The following is a 19,177-nucleotide window of genomic DNA, read 5'->3' as shown; positions in this document are numbered from 1 at the left end:
GCCACGACTGGATGGAGATGTGACAAGCTAAGATTGAACACTGATGATGTATACAAGAAAAGAGTAAATACATTTACAGGACAATGACAAGGGACCTCGAGAGAACTTCGTAGTTGAGCAAGGTTCAGTTTCCAAACAGGGAAACTACTTCTCTCCTAAACCCTCTGCAAGAACAGAAGGAAAGCAGGTTCAAGTCCAAACACTGAGGATTTGACTATTAGCTAGGGATCAGTTGGGGAATTGCTCCTTCATCTGGCTGTTTGGGAGGCAGAGAGAAGAGCGCCTAGGGAGGGAGGCAAGGTCCTGAAATGACAGGAGGGCAGGCTAACAGCATATGGGAGGGACTCAGAGGAAAAGAGACCAGGAATAGAATATATGTGGGTGAGTGGGACCGTATTCTGCTAATCACTTTTCCTGTGTGATTGCATCAAAATTCACAGCCTTTCTCGGGGGGAAGGGCTATTATTTTTTCTTAATCTATGGATGAGCAAACATAAGCCCAGAGAGGTTCGGTAACTTGCCCAAGATCACACAGCAAGGAGGGTCACACTCTATCTCAGTCTTAAATAATAATTCTATTGTGTTAACCCTTAAACATCATCCTCCCTCTCAGGAAACAAAGTCACAGGTTCCTAGAACACATGCACCAATACTCAGTGCCTACCGCATGCCTAAAATAATAGAAGAGGCTCAACATCTTTTTCATTGCTATCAGGTGACAGGGAAAAATAAAACTGACTTAGCCTACAAGTGGTTAGGGCAACAGATGACACTTTAAGTGGGAGGAATGGGGCTGCTGAAGGGGAAACCTCTATTTCTACTTGCAACCTCCTTGCCCAGCTCAATGTCCATCAAGCAGTAAAAGAGAAAGTACAGAGCACCAGCAACTTTGACCCTTTCTAAGAACGTCCTATGGACAGGTGAAGAAGCCTGCATTACCCCTTCAAAGGAACTAATCTCCTTTCATTGGTCTTCTTAACTGGAAAAGTACTCTGAAGGTGGTAAGTTCAGGGCTTCATTACCTGACCACCTCTTCTGTTGGTCAGTCCATAATTAGGGACATATATTTGTTTCTTTCCCATTAACAGAGAGGCACAGAATTATCAGAGCTGGTGGGGACCCTGGAGATAAACTAGCCCCTTCATTTTCAGAGGAGACACTTGGGGCAAAGTACCTGGACTAGGGTTAGACTGCCAGTGTGTGGGATGAAAGGGACTCCATCTCTCCAGGCTTGGTTCCTGCCAGTGCAGGATTCTGAGTGCATCCTTTAAAGCTGTAAACATGGCATTAATATAGTCTGGTGCCCAGACCCTTTCCAAACCCATCAGCTTTTACCAGGACAAGAACCGTGTCTGCATCATTTGGTTTACAAATCCAATCCTTCATAAAAAGGTAACCAACCTAATTGAAATGCAGCGTCAGCCTTCTTGGCAAGGTTCTGCTTCTTTCTGACTCCATATCTCCCTGTTTCATCCACATTTCTTTCCCACCCGATGACAAGCTCATTGGGAACCAAGGATGAGTCGAGGCTCAGGGAGCACATCATGCTTTGATCTGCACCTTCCTTACCCTGCAATCAGTCTCTGTCAGAGCCAGAGGGCGTAAGAAGCAAAGCCACCACCAGCTTAAAGGGCACCTTTGTGGAATTAAGAAAAGGCACCCTTTCCCCTGGGCAGACACAGTCCCACACCAAAGCACACAGCTTGTCCAGTAGAGTGATGTCTGGATTTCTGTCCCTATTTGCCCCCTTGGTCAGACAGATGCCCTTGTGCAGTACATTAGCATAGCCTTGAAGGGCAGCCCCACTAAGAGGAAGAAGGAAGAAAAAGGAATTTCTAAAAATACTATTTTTTAAAACTTAGGTCACAATCCATTGGTGGGTCATGAAATTATTTTAGGGTTGAAACTAGCATTTTTAACAGAGTAGAAAATGCTATATATATATATATATATATATATGCCTCACACTTAGATTTTATTTTTATATATGTAAACATATACATATGTATGTATATGTGCATGGGTATGTGTATATACTGAATTGAGATGTAAAATATATTTTTTAGTGGGGGTCGTGGTAAAAAATATTTAAAAGTCACTGACTTAACACAGCCTAATATGAAATGTGCATCTAATTTGGAGGTTTGCTTTGTCTTTATTCCCAACTGTCCAGCAGGAAGCAACAAGAAAACTAGAATGCATTTAGGAGTCAGACAGACCCAAGTTCAAATGCGGTTTACCACTAAATTTGGACCTTAGGCAATCATTTATGTTTTCTGGTCCTCAGGTTCCTGATCTGCCAGTGGAGATGGTACCTGTTTCAGAATGCTGATGTGGTAAAGATCGGGTATTAAGCACGCGTCCAGTTTTCAGATCTCTCTCTTCTCTCGACTTTGGAGAGACCAGCAGAGACCAGTGATCCAGGGACACACATGCAGCTGCCACTGAGGGTTTCCACTGCCAGAAGCCACAAAGCTGAGGCGGTGTAGAGTCCTGCAGTAAACTTTAAATGATTTTCTCCTGTGCAAGTTGTTCTCCTGTCTGTATGGAAGAACTGCCTCCCAAAGCATGCTTAAACAAAAATTACTGTTTAGCCAAGTCAATTAAATCATTTAAGCGAAAATACTACAGGTAAGCCAGGTTAGGAAAAGAGTTTGGTGTTGTGGTTATGGTGAGAATCTGGTCTTCTGTTTTAGGTAAATGTGTTAGATTTTAGTTTGGCATGGTTGGAGTATTCCACATAGTAAGGATGAGAGCCTCTGAGGACAGAAATGACAAGCTAAAGTAATCTTTTAGGTCATGTGGGTCAAATCTCCCATTTTCCAGATCTGGAGATAGGGTCCTAGGACGTACAGGATCCACCAAAGTCACGTGGTTGGCGGGGGGGGGGGGGGCACACCCCGTCCCTTGGGAATATCATTTCTTAACTCCTGGGTCACAAGGTCTCCTTCTTTAGAATAATTCATCCTTTAAAACAAAAATTGCAACAACTTCCTGCCTTGATTTAGGTGTGGAAATGTGGGGAAGTATGAGAGCTAAAGTTAGGGTTTCTCAGCATATGTTTGTAAGAGATTTTTGAGTCATCACAGCGAACTTTAAAAATGACACAAAAGACACATAGGAAATTGGCAATCTATAAATGAAAATTTGAATTCTCAAGAAACATATTTTCACCCTCCCAATTAATCAACGAAATGCAAATTAAAACAATGTAATGTTGTTTCACCTATGAAATTGGAAAACATTAAAAATGCTAATAGTCCACACTACCAAGGATGTAGCAACCTAGCAGAAACTTTAAAAAGCTCATAAACTTTGTTCCAGAATTTCTGCTTCTCCAAAATCAAAAATTCATGTGTAAGGCTGCTGGCTGTAGCATTTTTTATAGTAGTGAAATATAATATGAAAATAACTTTCTATTTTATGATAATGCTAAACAGTGAATAACCGTTGTGAAAAACAGTTAATGATCTGAGGAAATGCTCATAATAAACCAAGTTAAAAAGTTAAAATGGGGCTTCCCTGGTGGCGCAGTGGTTGAGAGTCCGCCTGCCGATGCAGGGGACACGGGTTCGTGCCCCGGTTCGGGAAGGTCCCACATGCTGCGGAGCGGCTGGGCCTGTGAGCCGTGGCCGCTGAGCCTGCACGTCCGGAGCCTGTGCTCCGCAACGGGAGAGGCCACAGCAGTGAGAGCCCTGTGTACCGCAAAAAAAAAAAAAAAAAGTTAAAATGGTATATATTCAATATAAGTTTAAAGTTGTGCATATCCAATATCATTCAAACTTATTTAGATATATAGGTACATATGTGCGTGTGTGTGTGTGTGTGTGTGTGTGTGTGTGTGTGTGTAAGTCTGGAAGAATAAATGCAAAAATGTTCATAGTTATTTCTGGATGGTGCGATGGAGAGATTATAGGCTATTTAAATTTTTTTGTATTTTGATGTGTTTTTATAATCCTGTACAATGAATATATTACTTTAAGTATCTGGTAAAAATATTATTTAAAAGGCAAATCTACAATTTAAACTTTCTGTTAGAATTGCCTTTTACATTTGATTTGACTCAAAATTTGCCATTGGTAGGATTTGTTGATAAGGAGTTTTATTACAACGTCAGGCTATATTAAACATTCTGAAAGTATACAATTAAAACACGTATTATCATCCCTTGTTATATGCATTATCATTTGACAAATCCAAAGTCTAAAACATAATTTTTGGCAGTATGATGATTAAACATTCAGAGAAACCATTTTCACTATATACACCTCAAATTATTGGATACTATATTCTTTGATATATTTTTAAATTACCCAACTATATTAGTGAGGAAGCAGGGATTTCTTAGAACCTAGAACACCAACTAAGCACAAATCCAGAGGGGTCTGTGTTGCTTTGCCTCTGAGGTATTTGCCATTCCCCAGTGGTCAGAAACTAGGATTGTGGAAGCTACAAACATGAGGCCTGATAGGGAGGAGGTACTTCAGGGGCCTCCACTCCCAATAAGCTAGAAACCCTGAAGGGTGGACACTCTTAGTGGGTGAATAAGGAAAAACAAATCTGCCTACCGAAGGGAAATAGTAGAATGTGCCTATTTTGGCCTTAGTTTTGAGTGGTACTGAAAAAAAGAGCAAGAAAAAAGAGTCTCCCTTAAGAATTTCTAAGCACAGCCTCACTCCTGGCTTTGGAGTCTGAATTCACACTACATGGGTAGAAAAAAGTCAGACATTTAGGTTAGAATGGTTCCAGGTTGGTTGGGCTCCCGGGAACTTGAGAGAAGAGCAAACAAGTCCTCTCTGTTGGGATACACTTAGAACCGAGGCCTCAGTGACTCCCTACAGGTCAAGTTCCAAGAAATATGAGTTCAAAGTTTTAAAAGAGGGCTTCCCTGGTGGCGCAGTGGTTGAGAGCCCGCCTGCCGATGCAGAGGACACGGGGTCGTGCCCCGGTCCGGGAAGATCCCACATGCCGCGGAGCGGCTGGGCCCATGAGCCATGGCCGCTGAGCCTGCGCGTCCGGAGCCTGTGCTCCGGAACGGGAGAGGCCACAACAGTGAGAGGCCAGCATACAGCAAAAAAAAAAAAAGTTTTAAAAGAAATCACTAAATACATAAGAAAGCAACCCCACATGAAACATAAAACAACACAACTAGATCTGCAAGGACACTAACACTAGAAATACCAATTATGAATTATAAATATACTTAATATGTTTAGAAAAATAAAAGAAGGCATTAAATAATAGAAGAAGAACAGTGAAAATCAACCCGACAGTGGTGAAAAGGAGCTACAAAACCTAGAAATGAAAAATATAATAATTACAATTAGAAACTAAACAGATGAGCACCAGAGCAGATTAGACAAAATTGAAGAGAAAATTAGAAAGTAGAAAGCAGATATAAAGAAATGATCAGCAAGAAGAACACAGAAAAAGATGAGTAGTTAAAAGACATGAAGAACAGGTTATATATATATGGTATAACATATATCCAATCAGAATTCTAGAAGATTATGGGAAGAATGAGGTAGAGGCCAAATTGGTGGAAGGCACTAATCCTCAAATTCAAGAAGTCTAATGAATCACAAATAGGGGATAATTAAGTGAGAAAATCACACCTGTCATGGCATCAGGAAAATGCCGAACACCAAAAACAAAGAGAAAACCTTATAAAGTAGTCAAAGAGAAGAGACCAACTTCTTACAAGGGAGCAACATTCACACCAGCAGCAGTCTTTTAAATGGCAAAAGTGGAAGTCAGAGACAGTAGAATTATTATTTCAAAGTGGAATGAGAAAATAACTTTCTACCCACCAAAGCTATCCTTCAAGAACAAAAGTAAAATAGATCTGTAAGCAAATAAAAATCAGGAGCAGATACTATTAACAGATTCTTGCTAAAGGAACTTATAAAGAATGTTAGTCAGTACAAGAAAAAGTCATAGAGAAAAGGTCTGATATGAGAAAAGAAATGAAGAGAAAAACTGGTAAAAATGTGGATACTTCTAAAAACATTGATGGCATAATGTCTAATTTGTAGGATTTAAAAAGTGAAGATTATACCTCAATAAAGCTGTTATAAAACATCAAGGTAGAACTTAAATTGTAGACTTCAAGTCATTTACATTGGGGGACAGGAGACTGAGTTAAAACGCTCTAAGGCCCTTAAGATGTTTAGCATGAGTGTAAAGATATTAGCTTTACACTCTGTTGAGTATATATGCATTAAAATTTTTAGGGTAAACAGTGAAAGACTAGAAATAAGATGTATAAATTCCAAACTACTAATGGGAAAAGCAGATTTAGAAAAAAATCAATCCAAAACAAAAACAAAAAAAAGTTATAAAAAATAGAAAGTTTAAAATAGCATGATAGAAAAGAATCCAAATGTAATAGTAATCACAATCAATGTAAATAAACTGAACTTTCCAGCTAAAAGATAATGATTGTCAAACTGAATTAAACAAAATGCTGCTATATTCTGTTTACTAGAGACTTACCTAAAACAAAAGGAGGTTGAAAATAGAAGAATGAAGAAACTAAAGCAGTCAAATCCACACAGATGTTCTTGACTCATCTTTGAGCAACTTAACAATCTCATTCCTTGTTAAAGTTAAAATACAAATTATCTGGTTCTAGGAAAAAAAAGGGGGAGAAGGGAGGCGAAAAGGAGAGAGGAAGAAAGGAGACAGGAAGGGAAGTGGTGATAAGTCCTCACTCTCAACATTGCCAGGATTCACAAAGTTTAGGTCATCTCTTGCTGGAGGAACCAGAGTAGCTAGGGAAACAGCCATGGGCAATCTGCCCTCTGTGTATTAAAATCCACTGGGCTTTCTGAGTCTGTCAAAGTGCCTCCTTCACTCTTTGAATCATATGCAGTAACTGAAGGGTTTGCTTTTAACATAAGTAGAGGGAAACAAAACAAGGAAAATAGCACCATGCTGTATCCCTAGATCAACAAACAGACTTGTGATACTGTGATTTATAAGAAATATATATATTTGGTCATTCAGATGACCAAAATATATTTCTCATATATATTTGGTCTTGGTTCACAGTTCCGGGCTCGAGGCTCTCAAAACCCCTGGAATTTCCTAAGTGTGGAGAGTGATAAAGGTGTCGTGTTTTTTTTTTTTTTTTTTTTTTTGCGGTATGCGGGCCTCTCCCTGTTGTGGCCTCTCCTGTGCAGAACACAGGCTCCGAACGCGCAGGCTCAGCGGCCATGGCTCACGGGCCCAGCCGCTCCGCGGCACGTGGGATCTTCCCGGACCGGGGCACGAACCCGTGTCCCCTGCATCGGCAGGCGGACTCTCAACCACTGCGCCACCAGGGAAGCCCATGGGTGTCGTTTTTTTATGTTAATAAGACAACTTTAGGAAAGCACCTAAGGATGGGGGCTGGTTGTCAATGGAGCCAACTGTGTGATTGAAGGGTGGGACTGAGGAGAGAGGGGCTGGAGGTCAAATCAATCGCCAGTGGCCAATGATTTAATCAACCACACCCACGTAATGAAGCCTCCATAAAACCCCCCAAAATGGCAGAGTTCAGAGTTGGTGAACACCTGGAGGTGCTGGGAGAGTGGTGCCTGGAGAGGGCACGGAAGCTCCATGCCTTTCCCCGTGCCTCACCCTAGACATCTCCTCCAGCCAGCTGCTCCTGAGTTATATCCTTTTATAAGAAACCAGCGATCTAGTGAGTGAAATGTTTCTCTTAGTTTTGAGAGATCCTTTGGCAAATTCATTGAACCCGAGGAGGGGGTCACTGGAACCTCTGACTTACAGCCAGTAGGTCAGAATTACAGGTAACAACCTGGACTTGTGACCTGCATGGGGAGTGGGGGCAGTCTTGTAGGACTGAACCCTTAACTTGTGAAAAACTGATGTTCTCTCTGGGTGGACAGTGTCAGAATTGAGTTAAATTCTTGGACACCCTGCTGGTGTCTGAAAATTTCTTGGTGTTGGGAGGGAAGCACCCCCTACCTGACCCCTACACATTTGAATTGGGTCCAGGAACTCAAAAGAATGCTACAATCACAGGCATCTAGTCAGTTAAGAATTTTAGTGCCTATATTTTCTTTCTTTTGAGGACAGAGAGTTTCCAAGTCTATCAAGTAATACTCACTATAAGGATGATCTCACTGAAATCTGCACATTAATTTTACTAATTTACATACTAGGTATGGAGGGGAAACAAAGGTTGAATTTATAACATATTCTTTGCCTTAAGAAGGCTTGGGACTATACATTTATATTTATATAATTGTTTATGGTTTAGCATCTTACCAGAAATACTTCACTTTATGAAGTTTATAATATTGTTTCAATTTCGATTTTCCCATGATCATTAATAACAATTTGCATTGCAAACACTCTGCTGGCAAGCAACTTTTCAGGAACACACAAAATGAATAAAGCAAGGCACACCTAAATTACTAAGTAGCCTGCCTTCAACTATCCAGCTTTAAGCATCTTTATTTAGACCATTCCCTTCATTTGAACTGGGCTGACATGCTGTCAGATTACAGTGCCAAGTCTAAGAAGAAGTTAAATACCATGGACAGCTGCTTTCTAGGCCAATGACAGCCTAGCACCATAGCAGATCAGGGGACCTCAGCAGGCAGGCCAGGCACACTGCAAAACATGCCAGATGCCCTGAAACTCCATTGCTTCACATCCTGCAGGATTCAAATTAATTCCCAACCAGCTCTGGAGAGGTTTTTGGAAGATAGTCCCAATCATTTATAAATAAAAATACCCTTAAAACAAAAATCTCTGCTTAGCATAGATATTTCTAAACCACAGTTTAGGAAATAAACTTTCAGGACAACAAAGGCATTTGAAGGTTTCCTTGGAGTTTATAATAATGTCTTCCCTGCATACGTTCACTGTATATGAAATTAGGCTTAAAAATATTATATTATGACAAATATCACATGCCCCTAAGGGAGACAACAGCCTGCTTAACTCAGTGATTCACTGGCATGAACTACAATCTTCAAGGAATATTTTGAAATTCTCAAATTTGAAATAATTTATCCTGATTCACTTTTCATTTAAGAACAAAAGATGAAAGGAAAGGAACTAACACTTAGTGAACAACCCACATTTGCCAAGGACTATGTTAGCTGCTTAACATTCATTTCTTCATTTAGTAATTTTCCCAACTTTATGAAGTAGGTATTATTATTTTCATTTTCCTAATTAGGAAAATGAGGCTCAGTGAGTTTATGTGACTTCTCTGAGGTCACAAGTCTTATTATACACCTGGGCTAACACCCTTTTTCCCTGAATCAAAGCCCAGGATCTCCTTACCATGTCATGACACTACACGACATTTTTTTAAACAATAATATTATCACTAAAAGATGCAATAAAAATATCAAATTAAAAAACCAAACACCAGGTGGAACAGTTAAATAAAATGGGAAACTATTACTTTAAATATGAGAAAACTGTTTGTATTTTCTAATTTTTCATGCTCCACGGTTGCCCCATCATCAATAATGAAACCAAATTAAGATTTTCAACCGGTCCAGGAAGCAAGCAGTTTCAAAGATATTTCACTGTCTACAGCCCAGCAGAATTGATGAGTTTTTAGTAAGAACCATTGATGACTTGTATAAAAATATCTAAAATATGTTTCCTCCACTTTCCCATACTCCCCTCTTCCATAATTGTGCAATTAAGACAATGAGGTAGCTTTGCCTAAAAATATGCTTAGTATTTTGCTTCCTAAACTCTTGTACAGCACATTCCTCTCTATGAAGACTCCATTGAGGGCTGTCTTTGGCTTGGGGTCTTTTTCTGAGTGTTCTGATGATGTTAGAAGCACTGACTTAGGTAAGAAAGGTGGAGTATACAGCCAGAAATTGACTTTGCAGATCAGAGAACAAGACAGCCAAGCTCAAAGACTCATCCCTCCTTGATACACCTTATGTTCAGTGCTTAGAGAGCAAAATCTCCATAAGATTCTGAAGTCAGACATCTGATAAAGACCAACTGCTGAAAAAAATTTTTTCCAACAATTATTCAAAAGTGAAATTGGCAAGGTAAAATTTCCTAAAGGAAATCACACATCATTATGTACTGTTCCACCTAAAAATATCTGTGTTCCAGCATACCGAACAAGACTTAGCTATGTTAAAAAATTCTGGTCCCATGATAATTTATAGTTCAATCTAGTTACTGAATGACAAAATAAATAATAATGATTAAGTGGAATAAACTAAAGCTATTTGGTGCTCAAAGGAAAATAATAAAATGAACATATTTTGGAGGTAAATCAGAAACAGGAGATATAGTCATGAATATAATTTGCTTTCTTTTTTAATCAGGTAAATCCAGAATTCCAAAATTTTTAAAATGCACAATATTAAGCATAGCAAAAATTATGTATATGAGTAACAACTTTAAGGAATGCCAGCCTAAGTTATTGACTTTTAAATTACCATTAAAATGACATGACAGTCACCTAATATAGTAGGTAAAAAGCCTGCAAGAGCTGATTTAATGAGTGACTTATAATTTATTAAAAACCTTCTGTAAACCATATTTAAAAGGTTATTACTAAATGCACAAAACCACCTCCTTCCTCCCTATCAGAAGACAAAATCCCCCTGCAATCTTCAATACACCATTGGACTGCTCTGCAAATTCCTTTTTCATACACGTTGCCAACATAACCTTTAGCCGAGTCTGTGCCTAAGTTAATAAAGTTCCACTGCGGCATACCAAAACGAAAAAGTACTGAGTTCTCAAAAAGACTTTTTAGCTTTGATGGGCCCAGGATATTTATAAGACACCAAATCATTCCCTTGCCTCTAAAAAACAGGCCTTTCCCTCGGCAACTGTTTAGCATTCTAACTGGAATACACACGTAGACGACTAATGCAAACCACTCAAACTTGTAGCCAGTCTTGAGGAGATGGCTTGAGGGATCATCCTTTGGGCTACAAAATTAGATCAGGGACTGGGCTCCAGTGATGACCCTGTCTTACGCCCTCAAGGATACAGACTCACTATCACATCTGAATGCTTATTTGCCACGATTTTTTTTTTTTTTACTACAGTTTCTAACAACCAACGATACACTGAGTGATACATTAGAAAAAATACAGTATAGAACATTTCTTTTTTGCATGGAATAAATAGAAATATTACTAGTGGTTTTTTTGTCTGTGCTTTGCTTCTATTTCACGGCTGCTACAAAAATGATGGATGGTCATCAACTTGAACATAAAGGAATTATGCTAAATTAATATCATTTTTTCCTTCATTCTGGACAAAACATCTCACCCTCCACTCAACATCCGTTTTTTGCATACATGAGAATTTCTCCAGATGCAAGTATGAAAAGTCTGCATATGTATTTTGTTTTACTGTTTAAAATCACATTCCGAGACGACATTCCAATGTTAGGATATAGATCAGAATGGCATTACTCTACTTAACAGAAAATTTTATTGATGTGGCCCATGGATTATTTTTAATAATTAATCTATATTTTTGCAGATCGATTTCTTCTAAGCTCTTTACCAACTTGCTTGCTACCTAAGTGGTAGGATGGCCACTAAAATGTCATTAAAACTCCCTCAAATCCTACCATAAAAAATATTTTGGGTCATGTTTATCATGGCGTGCAAAATGGGCCCTCGAGCTACAGAGGCAGGCAGGATGGCTTGCCACTGACTCTTTCACATATCCCGATCGGTGCCTGGTCGAGTGGTCTGAAGCGCTATTGTGTGCATCAAGAAGAATGGCCAGGACCCATTCTAACGACCAGTCCTGCTAGGCCCTAGGCTGCTGACTTAAAGATCCAGCTCTGCTGACACAAACAAACTTTCTTCGCTAAGCACCTTTAAAGAGATGGTTCTTGATAACTGTCACACATTCATTTAAATCGAAAAAGCCCTGCAACTCACAAGGCACACACACACACACTTTCCCATGAAAATAAAATGGCTCACAAAAATAAGAAAATAAGCGACAAATAACTGCTGAGCCTGCTCTGAGAAGCTTATGTAACCTATATTTATAAATGTTTTACTCTGAGGCAAGTAGCTTGAGAACTTAGTAGACATTCCCCAGAATACCCCCCAAATTATTTTTCCCACTGTCATGTTGGTCTGGCTGTCAAAGAAATGCATAAAGCACCCTGCTATTCATTACAGCCCCAAACACCGTCCCATTTAAAAAGTGGCAGATCTAAAAAACATAAGAGTTCAGAGCTATGGTCAAGAAGACATTAAATAAACAACCACCACCACCAACCTTTGCTTGGGCCTCTGGTGCTGTCACCTTGACGACTTTGTTGCGGTTTATCATTTGCTTCACCCATCTTTCTACTTGGACGTTGAATTTCATGAAAACCACATAGCCAAAGTAAGCTGTTAAGAGAAGCAAGCTTTCCCACCACATGATAAAGTTATCCAGGAAAAATATGATCAGCATGATCAAGTCAATGATGTAGAAGGACACATCCCGAAAGAGTGGCCACCACGTCAGGTTTAAGATTTCTCTGGAAAACAGAGCACACATGCCAATGACAAAGAGGATGTTGAACACCGCTGAGCCCACGATTGTGCCAATGCCAACATTGCTGTGAGCGATAAATACCCCTATGAGAGACGTGAAAAGTTCTGGGGCTGAGCCCCCGGCAGCCATAAAGGTGGCTCCAGCCACATCATCAGAGATGCCCAGTTTTTCAGTGATGACAGTCAAAGAGGGAACAAAGAACTCATCGCAGACAATGGCTAAGGCTATGAACATGTAGATCATTCCAATGACATGGAGAATGATGGCACCTTGTCTCCGCTGCTCGAGGGAAAAGATGTCTCTTGGGTAGTCTCCTTGGGCATGATCTGTACTATTCTCAGATTTGCCTTCCTGAGAAACAAGTGGCTGTGGCGTATAATCTCGAATCTTGTCATTTAAATCTAAGAGAGTTCTTTGACGGTAATCGTGTGCTACCCTGGGGCCACTTGCACCACTGGCCTCTCCTGTGCTCGGTGTCTCTGTCTCAGAAAAGGCACTGATTGAAAACGGAACAGTGCTAATGGCTACCAGGCCCATGAAAAGGCCTAAGATTCGAATCAACTTCAGTTTTTTTCTGACATTATAATGTCTCCTGCAGCCAGACGGTGACTTATCTGAACACCATTTCTCAAGGAAAGAGATGGTGGTGGTGCTTTGGTGCAGATCCATCCTGGGTCTTCTGGTGGATGTGGTGGTCTTCGAATTGTACACTCAACCAGATGGTTCTTTCATACTTTTCCTCACTTTACAGTTAACAGTGCTTCTGGGGTGCTTCCACAATCAGGGATTCTTAGGCTTCACATGAAATATTTTCAACATTTATGCTTAAATAAAAATAAAAACAAGGATATGTGAATCGTAAAATCATGTCTTTTTTACAAAACAACTTGGCAGATATGAAAAAATCCTATCCTATAGCCATGCGACCTTGGATTAAGTTCCTTAATTTTTCTGTGCCTCAGTTTCCCCATTTCAAAAATTAGGACAATTACAGCACCTACCACCAAGTGCTGCTTTGAGGATGAGTTAAAATACATGAAGCATTAAGAGTAGGACGTGACACATACTAGGCACTTATGACAGTGTATGTACAAAGGCAAACATTTTGGTAAATCCAATGTTAGACACAGACTATGTATTTGTGTCTGTTAAATACAAAAATTTTATAGATGTAGATGGAAATCTTTATTTATCCCACCTTAATTCATGTAACAAATAACCTCCCAGGGCTAAAAAAGGTATCACTTCCTTTAGAATTATCTACATATTTGACAATCAAAACCACTGTCTTTTCTTTTGGTCCAATTATATAATTCCAGTTGCAGGCACACTTTTCTGATTAATCTATCACTTGGCAAGGGCTGAGTGTTGGAGGAGACAGCACTCTTTTCCTGCACACATAAAGATCTCAGGATCCTATTTTTCATAGAAAGCCCCTCCTATAGCAAATGCAGAAAAGTAGCCCTTTAAAAATTTAAGTTTACAAAAGAATGTTCTGATGACATGAACAAACTGTCTTCCCTAAATATCTAGACACTGTATTCAGCTAAAGCTTATTTTAAAAAACAACCTTTAGTCGTATTTAAAATAGACAACTTAGTAAATCAAACAACTTCTAACAAGTAGGCTGCTTCAAGACATCAAATGTGTATTTCATAAACAATATGCAAGCTGCAGTGATACCTCTGTCCACAAAATCTGCCAAAAATAGCCCTGACACTGACTCTCTAGTAGGTGAGATACCCAAGCAGTTTTCATTCTCTGTCTCCACAGAGAAGGGTAAAATACCCACACATGACAGCTGATATTCCGAAGGTTCCCCTTTTTAATTTTCTTTAAAAAACAGTTTTGTTTTGGGGTTTTGGTTTTTTCTTGTATCAACGATTTCATTTTAGAGGCATTCGCTGAGATCATCCCAGGTGTAAAATAAGCTAATTAAACACACGCCAGTGACACACTGAGATTAGCTGGAACTCAGGTTTGCAGAGGGAGCCCAAATCAAACCAGGCTGAGATGCTATTACTCCTGAGATAAACCTAACCCAGCACAGAGATTCTCGGCTGGCCTGACAGATGCCTATGCTTAGCGTGAACGATTAAGCAACTCACTGCGCTCGGGATTGTCACAAAGCTCGGCCGGGGCAAACGTCAGGGACAGACTCAACTCCCAGGGTGCGCTATCGGCTCCAGCCTGAGCCGGGCTCGACCTGCAAAACCCACCGCTCGGCCGGCGAAGTGCACCCCTAGCCGCGCCCCAACTTTGCCGTGTGTGGTCCCAAACTTTCCCTGGTGGGTTCATAGGAAAATAAAACTGAAGGACAGACGCCCCACTAGCGAGCCAGAGGCTGGGATGCAGTTTGAGGAGGGGCTTGGCCGGCATCTTCCCGAATCGTTGGTGAGTAGGTGGGGAAGGGGAGCGCCCCTCTTTGCGCCTTCCCCGACTGCAGGCCCTGCCCAGCGCCCCCTACCCCGAGCCGGAAGCAGGGGCGGTTGGGGTGGGAGAAGTCGGGGCTCGGAAACCCCGCCTGGGAGCGCAGAGAGTTGGCTAACTCCTTTCGGGGCCTGGGGCACCACGTCCACCGCGGAGCTACCTGTGAGCCTGCAGCGGGATGCGCGCAACCGGGATACGGGGACAACGACCACTGCGGCCACCATGCCTGGCGGCTGGCCGGGGCTCGACCGCCCGCACTTACCGGGATCCGCCAGGAGAACGCGCACACGGCGGCGGCCCGAGCGCGGCCCGCCGCTCCGGTCCTCCGCTTTCTCCGGCCCTCCGCCTCCTCGCTCCGAGGCCCGGGCTGCGGCTCGCACTCGCCGCCGCTCTCGCCGTCCGGGGCTGGGCTGGGGAGGAGACTGAGCCGCCGCGAGCCCCGCGCGCCGCCTCTGGTGCTGCCGGGCCCCCTCCGGCCCCTCCCTCTCGCCTCCGCGCGGGGAGCGTGGCCGCAGGACGCTCTGCTCCCGCGCTCTCTGCTCCACGCCTCCTGAGCGCAGAGGCGACGCCGGCAGCCGTCCCTTCGCAGATTTCTCTGCAGTGAGGACGGGGGTCAGGATTTGCAGGCGAGCAAGGACGGAGAGGAGAAATCGTACAGGACGGTGACGCGCCTGATTACCAAAGCCTGAAAGTGTTGCCAACTTTAGGGTCATCTCTGCTGGGCCCCTCCTCTCCAATTATCTGCAAAAAGTGACAGCAGTCACACATTTAGGAGGCCATGTAATGTGTAATGGCAACAAAGACGATCAGTGAAAAGGCAAGAAGGGCTGCAGGGTTGTATGTTCAGGCCCAGGGTTTCTGAGGTCTCTGGTTTGGCTGGCTGGGACACTGAAGGATCTTTAGTCTTGCAGTCGGACCTTTAATTTCATGGGTGATGAAACTGAGACCCAAGACATTGTCATTTTGAGTCATAGACAGCGTTCGTATGCTGGCCTCTGGACTCCAAGCCCAGTGAAAGCAAGATCCCCCCACCACAATAAGTTGAGCCAGGCTTGTTGGGGACTGGAGGCAAGAATCTGGGGCAAAGAGTGGGCGAAGGTAAGGCAGACGGGTTACTGCGGGAAGCCACTTTTACCCGGCCCTGCGATCACCACCAAAACTGCCAAGAGGTACCCACCAGGAGAAACCTTTCATCAAACGTTTTCTGCTCTCTTTACCCTCCACTCTCCTCTTGTTTTCCACTTAGAGAGGGTTTCTTCATGCTTTCCTGGGTCTAGGAGGAATGTTGGTCATATCTGGAAAACTCACTACCTTTGACTTTGGGTAAAACTCTATACTCAGACCTCTACATTTCCTCTTGATAAGTCAAGAGCAGCCTGGAGAAATCAGAAATCTCTTTTTCTCCCACCAAAGCCAGGCATTTAAGACTATTGTCTTGCTAAGGATTTAAGGTCCTATTATGGAAGTCATAGTGTGAACTTTAAAAATATTTTTTATTTTGGAAGATTCCAGACGTTTACAAATATAATAGTATAATAAACCTCCAATGGGGCCATCACCCAGCTTGAACAACTATCAACTCACGGTCAATCATAGTTTCATCCAAGTCCCCTTTCCCCGTGCCATCATTTTAAAGCAAATCCCAGACATTCTATCATTTTATTTATAAATATTTACAGAAATAAAGGAAGCTATCAACCATTTCTTGTGTCAGGAAGACTAAGGAATCAATTCAAATAGGCTCCCACTAGACAAGGATAGACCAATCTGAGCACCAAAAATTGATAACAATTGCAATTGTTTCAAACGTATCAAATATGATTACATCTATAAGTTCATAATGATTCTAAAGTAACTCGACTGGTCGCTGTTGATGGGTAAGAAGGAATGAACTCATTTTGAAATTGTTTTAGAAAAAAGAAAACAATCATGCATTTAATCTGCCTTTTCCATACAAACTGGACTTCAGGGTAACCAATTAGCCTTTACTTCTCCCCTGCCCTTGTCTTTGCTTTCCTAGTCTAATAATCCTAATATTCCCTGATACAGTGATGCATCTGGCTAAGAAGATCTTGTATACAAAGTTCTGCTTAAAAGAAAACAATTATATATATTTTTAAAAATCACACCCTTCCTACTAGGATCTTTACAAATGTTTTCCAGCTGACTCCCCCCAGAGCCCACAGATGACCCTGAAGCTCCACTTGGTGGGAAGGGGAATGAGGCCCGGATGCAGGTTGTATTGGCTGCGTATAACAGAAACTCATCCTTAGTGATTTAACCAAATAAGAGTTTATTTTTTGCATGTAAAAAGAAGTCTGATTTAAATCTTGATTTCTAATATACTGTCAAAAACATTTTAATGTAAGTAATCAAATTAGTATTTTTCCGTGGCTCTTCAATAATGAACTAATTCAACTTTATTGTTGGGATTACATCGTTGCTTAGGCAATGATTATCAGGATTTTAAAACTTAATGATTTGTTATTCTAAGTTTGCTGTTTCAAACTTTTGTCAAGCACATTTCAAAATAAAGAAAAAAAGCTGTAAAATAAATAAATAAATAAAAATAAAAAGAAGTCTGAAAGCAGACTGTCCAGGGTTTGCAGAGGAGCTCCACAATGCCATCAAGGAACCCAAATCCTTTATCTATCTTCCTTAATGTATGACTTTTATCCTCATAGCCACAAAATGCTTACTTCTTTCAGACATCACATCTGTGCTCCAGGCAGGAAGAAGGGAAAAAATGAAGAGTGAAAGACAGAAGGCCTCCTTGCTAGGCTTGGCCTTTTTATTTAGGAAAGGACATGCTGTCAAAACTTCTTACATTTCATTGGTCACAACTTGGTCACATGGAGCTGTCTAGCTGCAAAGGAGTTAGACTAATAACTGGGCTATTAATCAGCATGTAGAAAATCAGGGATACACTAGTAATACAGAAGGGGGAAACAAATGTTGGGTGGGCGACTAGCAGTATTTGACACACAGTTCTATAGTAGCTCAATGAGATCCACATTGGACTGAAGATTTAGCAGCTGAACTTGGCAGTCAACTGCCATGACAGTTGAGAAGGCTAAAACTGCTGTCATTGTAGTAATGGAGAAAAGCTGGCCTATCGTTTGTCTAGGTCACACGATACGAAAGAAGTAAAACTGAACAACACCTGTAGGTGTCCCAGGTCCACACACCTTACTGCCTGGTCATGAAGAAAAAGGGAGCCTCATGAGAAAATTTACTACCACCACATGATGACTTACTACAGAGTAGCCTCGATCAAGTTCTTTGCTAAGAGATTTAAGTAGAGTAATCAATGGGCATGAATTATTATTAAAGAGCCAACTCTATTTATTTTTAGATATCTGCATAAGTATACACATTAGTTGGCATCATATTTATCCTTCTACTAACTGTATGATTTATTTGAACATAGAGTTTATGGAGGTCATTGGTAATTACCAGTTAAGAATGATGGGATGGGCTCCTGTTGTAATTCTGGAGAGGAGCCTTTCAAAATTCAGTAATGACTGTTTAAAGGTACAGGGTCATACTTAAGCTAATAAGGACTTTTTCATATAAAACTGCCAAAGGAAAAAAGAAACCAGGTTCTGGTTCAAGATGGTGACATAAGAGGATGCCGCACTCACCTCCTCCGACAAACACTCCAAGTCTACACACAGAACAACGTCCTCTGAAAAAACAAACAGCAACAACAAAAACTGGCTGAGTGACTCTTACCCATTGGGTAGGAAAGGCTGGGACACAATTTTACTGTAAGCCCCACCCTCAGTGTGGTGACCCAGAGTCAGGAGGGAACTAAACGCAGAGTTGAGAGAGGCCTATTTTCTTGTCTTGGCGTGTTAGCCTGAGGGACAGACATCTGATTTGACACACATTTGGGGGCCTGCTGGGATGCTCTCTGGGGACAGAGACTGATGGGAACCATTTTTTCTGCTCTCCCTCTGCCTTGGGGGCACCATCTTTTTTTTTTAAAACTCTAGGCTTTCTTCCTCCCCCTTGCTTGCTTTCTCTTTCTTTTCTTTCCTCTCTTCCTTCCTTCCTTCCTTCCTTTCTTTCTTTCTTTCCTCTCTTTTCTCTCTTTCTCTCTTTCTTTCCCAGCGGGCACCATCTCTGTGCTCTCCCTCTGCCTCGCTCCAGAGCACCAGTATCTCTCGGAAGGGATCTTTTACACATGTCTGGTGTCCCGGTTTTTACTTCTGGT

The 19,177-nt window shown here is 41.4% G+C and overlaps 1 protein-coding gene across 4 annotated transcripts in view; it reads right to left on the bottom strand.

Annotated features, from left to right (window-relative positions):
* The window catches only part of SLC24A2 (solute carrier family 24 member 2), a 245,728-nt gene extending 230,192 nt beyond the window's left edge, over positions 1-15,536 (bottom strand). Inside the window, exons 1-2 of one of the 4 annotated variants that reach the window (XM_049711051.1) lie at positions 15,221-15,536; positions 12,265-13,352 (exon numbers count right to left, since the gene is read on the bottom strand). In XM_049711051.1, coding sequence (XP_049567008.1) covers positions 12,265-13,197 — 933 coding nt within the window. In that variant the 5' untranslated portion in view covers positions 13,198-13,352; positions 15,221-15,536. The remainder of the gene's footprint in view (positions 1-12,264; positions 13,353-15,220) is intronic. The other 3 variants (XM_049711052.1, XM_033439717.2, XM_033439718.2) reach the window with 3 other exon arrangements.
* Positions 15,537-19,177: the final 3,641 nt, after the last annotated feature.

The sequence above is a fragment of the Orcinus orca genome, chromosome 6, assembly GCF_937001465.1.
Source record: "Orcinus orca chromosome 6, mOrcOrc1.1, whole genome shotgun sequence".
NCBI classification, from domain to species: Eukaryota; Metazoa; Chordata; class Mammalia; order Artiodactyla; family Delphinidae; genus Orcinus; species Orcinus orca.
The sequence above is the reverse complement of the archived record's forward strand: the minus strand, read 5'-3'. Positions and strand labels throughout refer to the sequence as shown.